The sequence below is a fragment of the Micromesistius poutassou genome (genome assembly GCF_964030765.1).
Source record: "Micromesistius poutassou genome assembly, chromosome: 2".
NCBI lineage: Eukaryota > Metazoa > Chordata > Actinopteri > Gadiformes > Gadidae > Micromesistius > Micromesistius poutassou.
The window spans coordinates 22,471,919-22,479,047 of NC_140272.1; the positions used below are offsets into that span (position 1 = coordinate 22,471,919).

Below are 7,129 nucleotides of genomic sequence, written 5' to 3' on the forward strand. Positions count from 1 at the left end.
AGGGGCCCCTCCTCCTGACCAGGGGCCCCTCCCTCCTGACAGGGGCCCCTCCTCCTGACCAGGGGTCCCTCCCTCCAGACCAGGGGCCCTTCCTCCTGACCAGGAGCCCCTCCCTCCTGACAGGGGCCCCTCCAGACCAGGAGCCCCTCCCTCCAGACAGGGGTCCCTCCAGACCAGGGGCCCCTCCTCCTGATCAGGAGCCCCTCCCTCCAGACAGGGGCCCCTCCTGACCAGGGGCCGCCGTCTGTCTGTTTCCTCTTAAAGGTCCCGTGACGTGCCACCAGGTGTGGTGTGATTCGCCGTTACAAGCCGTTTTGGAAGCCTTCCCCTTATGACATCACAAGTGGGCGTGTCCACCTAGATGTGTTCTGGATAGATCAGTCCACCAGCCTCCCCAGTGGACCGTAGCAAACGCTGCTCATCTGTCCGGTCATACACATCTAGGTGGACACGCCCACATGTGATGTCATAAGGGGCAGATTTCCAAAAGGGCTTGTAGCGGCGAATCACACCACATCCTGCTGAGAGAGAGCAGTTTTCTGTTGGCCACAGACGCCTTTCACAGGGCTGTCATGGTAGGACAGGCAGTGTCTTCATAACACTAACCGTGGGTCTGCTCCTCTCATGGACCGGCCCGGGTAGGGGACCTCACCTCAGAACGGCCCAGCACCGTGTTCATTCTAAGCGTTATGAGCGTGTTCGTCCTATGATGACACTTCCTGAAAAGGGTCCATAAGCAGGCCTACATCATGATCTCAGGCACCATCTCCCAATCACAGCCCTGCGTTCCCCCCCCCCCCCCCATGGCCAGGTCAACCAACCAGAGGGGACCTGGGCACGTCCTTCATCTAATATCATAAGATCCTACCAGTTCATATCGCTCATCCTGGTGGTTGCACGAAACTTTCCAAAATAATGGAAAACAATGTATTTTGTGTCAATGAACACAACTTCATAGCCAATTGCTAATTTGTTGTTAATTGCCCATAGGCTAGCTAATATACTGCAACCACTAGCCAACAGAGGACATAGGGCCAATCCCATTTCCACCCCTTCTCCCTCCCCCTTCCCCCTTCCCCCTTGGCTGTGTCTTCCCCTTGCCCCTCAATACAGAGGGGGTAAGAACGCTCCCCTAAGAAATGAGACACCCCTCCATTACCGTCGCGTCATCATCGCTTGACGCTCGCGGACTGCTACGTCAACAGAGGCCAAAATATTCCAGTCAACTTAACAGCATGAGTGTGAGTTAATGATAACAACTAGTATTCATTCAAGGATTCATGACAGCTGCCAAATTTGCCAGCCGGCTTTTCCTCAAAGCCCTCCCTTTCAAGTGGGGTCCTTCGGAAGCTTCATTTCAAGGGCTACGTAGCCCTACGTCTTGGCCCTCGCCCTTAACCCAAATGAGAATTGAGACAGCCCTACCCCTCACATGAACGGGCAAAAACAAGGGGGAGGGGGAAGAGGTGGAAATGGGATTGGCCCTTAATTAAAAAGCTTCATTTCCATGCAGCATGTGACCCTGAGAGACAGCAGGGGGCCACTACGACCCGCTGCAAGACAAACAGGGGGTTGGCAGAGGGAGCGTGAGCGCGTCGGACACACAAACCAGTGGCAGAGTCCAACCGGCAGCTCTGCCCCAGTGCTGCCACGGCGACGACGACACATGAAGGGTGAGGATGACGAAGCCCACGTGTGTGCGGCCGGCGGTGGGGGAGTCGTCCAGGGCGATCGCGCTCCAGGTGCTGCTGCCCTACCTGCTGTCCGGGCTGGGCATGGCGGGCGCCGGCATGGTGCTGGACGCCGCGCAGGTCAGTCACACCGCCGCACACCTGCAGCACCGCGGGGTGAAGCACCGCGGGGTGAAGCACCGCGGGGTGAAGCACCACAGGGTGCATCTTCACACGGCAGTCAGGCGTGGGAGAAGGTAGGGAAACACATGGTGGGAGTTTTTCAGAAAAAACTCTCGCATATTCAATAAGATGTGATGCGATCAAAATAATTGATAGGACCACCTCAGCATGCACTGGGATCAGCCAACGGTTAGAGGTGGAGCTGGTTGGGCGGTCCCTCTCTGGGTTAGGAGGTTCCTCTCTGGGTTAGGAGGTTCCTCTCTGGGTTAGGAGGTTCCTCTCTGGGTTAGGCGGTTCCTCTCTGGGTTAGGAGGTTCCTCTCTGGGTTAGGAGGTTCCTCTCTGGGTTAGGCGGTTCCTCTCTGGGTTAGGAGGTTCCTCTCTGGGTTAGGAGGTTCCTCTCTGGGTTGGGAGGTTCCTCTCTGGGTTAGGAGGTTCCTCTCTGGGTTAGGAGGTTCCTCTCTGGGTTAGACGGTTCCTCTCTGGGGTAGGGGTTCCTCACTGCGTTAGGGGTTTTGTGTCATTTGTGAAGATCTTTCCCAAAGACAACACGAGCACATCATGTTGGTCATGGATGTACAGTATGAAGAGGATGGGGCCCAGTACTGATAACGAGTTTTTAGGATGATTTCGTCCCCTCTACTACTACGGTCTGTGGCCTATCTTTTAGGAATTGTTCTAGCCATTGGAGCATTTTCCCTGTGATTCCGTAGCTTTTCGCCTTGGCAAGAAGAATGTTGTGATCTACTTTGTCAAATGCTTTCGCATAATCCAAATAGATAACATCTACTTCATCCCCATTGTTCAGGCTTTTGAGGACGTTGTCGACATGATTTTTGATTTGATTCCATGTGAGAGATTATGCGGTTCCTGATAACTCTCTCAAAGATTGTGTGTGTGTGTGTGTGTGTGTGTGTGTGTGTGTGTGTGTGTATGTGTGTGTGTGTGTGTGTGTGTGTGTGTGTGTGTGTGTGTGTGTGTGTGTGTCTGATGGTTTGCACTGTTGCCTAAATGATAGCTGACATTATGATTCATTTATACTAAATGATTTGGGTCCTTCATACACTTAAGGATCTTATGATTGCTGCACCCCTCTAGCACCAAACCAGCTTTTACCTTCTAAATGTACATTGCACCTGTGTAAATAATGACGGCACGAAGTTCACTTGAAAACCTCCATGCCGCGCATTGGGTGAACTGTCCTGAGGAGAGTGAACTGTGAACAGAGAGGAGGTCACAGTGGTGGGCTGGTCAGGACCACCTGATCTGAAGCTCTGACAGGTCAGAGGTAAACAACAGTTTGTGGAGGGGCAGCAGTAAGCTCTGCCTTCATGAAGAAATACAAACTGATCCCATACCTGTACATCAAATGTTAATGGGCTCTTATAGTAACCATGAACCATCAACTTGTGGTTGATATTGTTGTTATATACGTCTTTAGACTCATACTACTACTACTACTTTTGCCGTAACTGCTACTACCACTATTAGTACTTTTACCACTATTGCAAGGGCAGAATCTCAGAAGGTACAGCACATTGTCTGCACCTTGCAGGCCATAGCCCATGTCCAACATCCCAGTACACCGGTGACTGACCCAAGCTCTGCCAGGCCTGTCCAGGAGGACCAAAGAAGCCCTCGTCTACCGCAGCATTGTTAGGCTCCTTATCATGGACCTCCAATAAGAAGCTTCCAGAGCAAAGCGGACGCGTTGGAGTCCATCCTACGGAACGACGCTCACCCACATCGTATTCCAGATGTTGTCGTCATGCAGGGGGCTGTGTTTATAGAGTGAAGATATCTATAGATCAGGGATGGCGGCCAAATTTCATGATTAAGAGGGCCACCATTTTTCATCATCACCATCAGAGGGCCACATGACAACTAATCGGATATGAGAGAAGCTACAAAATAATTAGAAATGAGAACAAATGATGTGTAGCTATATGTCTGTATCAGTGGTGGCTGGTGATGAAAGTTGTTGGTGTGGCGTAGTCATGGACGGGGTCTGGGGTCTGGGGGTCCTCCCCTAGAATATTTTGAATTTGGCAGATGTGATTTCCTGTATTCTGGTGCATTTTGGGGATGGCCACTACCTAAAATATCATTCAGATTCATAGCCTATGTATGTTAATTGAACAAACATACATTAATTTCATATTTTCCATGCGCAAATGCCATTTTTAACATGTCTATACTCTTGTTAAACGACAAACACAACAAGTTTGTTTTAAAAGCCACATGAGTGATTCTTATTTTTTCCAGTGCAAAGGGCTCACATACATCATCATTCAATGATGGCACAAAACTGAACAACAGTGGCCCAACATTAAGTGCAACAACTAGCATTATTTTCAGTGCAGTTGTAGTAGTTGTAGTAGTAGTAGTAGTAGTGGCGACTTAAGTTGAAATCTTTCATGACTGATATTGTTTCTAAGCAAACTAGACACATGGGTTTGCCTTTGAATTCTATGAAAATATATTCTGCTTCTCATCTTGACTGAAAGGTACGGTTTTAACAGATATATATGTATATATATTCTAATCTTAAATGATCTGCGGGCCTCACAGAGTGAGGATGCGGGCCGCCAGTTGCCCAGCCCTGGTACAGATAGATACGTACAGCTCTGCTGTGGTGCTGGGGGAGTGGAGAGGCCTCGGGGGACGTTTCACCTCACGTTACGCTCCGACTCGTCCTTCTCTCAATCCGTTCGGTGGCAAAGTGCCAGGCGGAGGTTTGGGTTGGTGGGGTTTGGTCGGGGGAGCGGAGAGAATCTACATCACGTCTCAGGGACATGTTTCAGCTGAGTCATTTACTGTGTGTGTGTGTGTGTGTGTGTAAGTGTGTGTGTAAGTGTGTGTGTCTGTGTGAGTGTGTGTGTCTTTGCACACTTATTTACACATCTTGGACAGCCTTTCATGTCTGCTGTCAATGTGTGCGGAATACATTGACTGCAGACATCATTTATAGTTTATTACAAATTATACATAATACATAGTTTCAACACTGCAGGACACGTAATAAGTTACACCTAATTAGTAACACATAGTTAGTTACACACAGTTAGTTACAGGTAGTTAGTTACATGTAGTTAGTTATGTGTAGTTAGTAAAACTCAGTTGCATGTTGTTATTTACATGTAAGTTGCACATAGTTAGTTACACTTAGTTAGTTACATGTAGTAGTTACACCTAGTTAGTTACAAGAACTTGGTTACATGTAGTTAGTTACACATAGTTTGATACACAGAGTTAGTTACAAGTACATGGTTACATGTAGTTAGTTACACATAGTATTGGAGAAATTTACTGTATGTTCAAAGGAAATATAATTAATGAATAAATGTATATTATATATATATATATATTATATATGTACATATAAAGAAAGCATGATCATTATCTTGCCTACGTGCTATATGAATGAAAATAGTGAATCTCTTTGACTCAATCATAAGACCCTCTGTTAGGTAGAGGATAATGAGGGTCATGAGGAAGGTCATAAGGGTCATGAGGGTCATGAGGAGGGTCATGAGGAGGGTAATGAGGGCCATGAGGGTCATGAGGAGGGTCATGAGGGTCATGAGAGTCATGAGGAGGGTCATGAGGAGGGTCATGAGGGTCATGAGGGTCATGAGGGTCATGAGGAGGGTCATGAGGAGGGTCATGAGGAGGGTCATGAGGAGGGTCATGAGGGTCATGAGGAGGGTCATGAGGAGGGTCATGAGGAGGTTCATGAGGGTCATGAGGAGGGTCATGAGGGTCATGAGGGTCATGAGGAGGGTCATGAGAAGGGTCATGATGGTCATGAGGACCATAGGTTCACTACCTATTAGAGGTGACCATGGTCATAGGTTCATTACCTATTAGAGTTTACATCGTTAAAGGTTCACTACCTATTAGAGTTTACATCGTTAAAGGTTCACTACCTATTAGAGTTTACATCGTTAAAGGTTCATTACCTATTAGAGTTGACATTGTTATAGGTTCACTACCTATTAGAGTTTACATCGTTAAAGGTTCATTACCTTTTTTCAAGTTTTTTCAACCTCACCGAATCACACATCTCCATGTTTGAGAGCCATAAGGCTTCCGATGTGAGCATTTCCTTCTTTATGGAAGCTCTCCATGGGCGTTCAACAGTATAACCAACTGTCAAACCGTGTTCATTCTGCTAAAGAAGAGACTAAATGCATGCGTCCAGAAGTAATCCTGTATGCTCCACGACATTCCCTGATCTCTTTCCTTGTTGGGGTTGAGTTACCCGTTAGACGTAGTGAGTTAGTTACCCGTGGTGAGGTAGACGTAGTGAGTTAGTTACCCGTGGTGAGGTAGACGTAGTGAGTTAGTTACCTGTGGTGAGGTAGACGTAGTGAGTTAGAGTTACCCGTGGTGAGGTAGACGTAGTGAGTTAGTTACCCGTGGTGAGGTAGACGTAGTGAGTTAGTTACCCGTGGTGAGGTAGACGTAGTGAGTTAGTTACCCGTGGTGAGGTAGACGTGGTGAGTTAGTTACCCGTGGTGAGGTAGACGTGGTGAGTTAGTTACCCGTGGTGAGGTAGACGTGGTGAGTTAGTTACCCGTGGTGAGGTAGACGTGGTGAGTTAGTTACCCGTGGTGAGGTAGACGTAGTGAGTTAGTTACCCGTGGTGAGGTAGACGTAGTGAGTTAGTTACCCGTGGTGAGGTAGACGTAGTGAGTTAGTTACCCGTGGTGAGGTAGACGTGGTGAGTTAGTTACCCGTGGTGAGGTAGACGTGGTGAGTTAGAGTTACCCGTGGTGAGGTAGACGTAGTGAGTTAGTTACCCGTGGTGAGGTAGACGTGGTGAGTTAGTTACCCGTGGTGAGGTAGACGTAGTGAGTTAGTTACCCGTGGTGAGGTAGACGTGGTGAGTTAGTTACCCGTGGTGAGGTAGACGTGGTGAGTTAGTTACCCGTGGTGAGGTAGACGTGGTGAGTTAGTTACCCGTGGTGAGGTAGACGTAGTGAGTTAGTTACCCGTGGTGAGGTAGACGTGGTGAGTTAGTTACCCGTGGTGAGGTAGACGTGGTGAGTTAGAGTTACCCGTGGTGAGTTAGAGTTACCCGTGGTGAGGTAGACGTAGTGAGTTAGTTACCCGTGGTGAGGTAGACGTGGTGAGTTAGTTACCCGTGGTGAGGTAGACGTAGTGAGTTAGAGTTACCCGTGGTGAGGTAGACGTGGTGAGTTAGTTACCCGTGGTGAGGTAGACGTGGTGAGTTAGTTACCCGTGGTGAGGTAGACGTAGTGAGTTAGTTAC

The 7,129-nt window shown here is 48.4% G+C and overlaps 1 protein-coding gene across 2 annotated transcripts in view; it reads left to right on the forward strand.

The window, feature by feature from the left end:
* Window positions 1–1,528: 1,528 nt before the first annotated feature.
* LOC311338849 (solute carrier family 41 member 1-like) overlaps window positions 1,529–7,129 on the forward strand; it is a 20,354-nt gene continuing 14,753 nt past the window's right edge. For both annotated transcript variants that reach the window (XM_084464177.1, XM_084464178.1), the window contains exon 1: window positions 1,529–1,811. In XM_084464177.1, coding sequence (XP_084320303.1) covers window positions 1,680–1,811 — 132 coding nt within the window. In that variant the 5' untranslated portion in view covers window positions 1,529–1,679. The remainder of the gene's footprint in view (window positions 1,812–7,129) is intronic.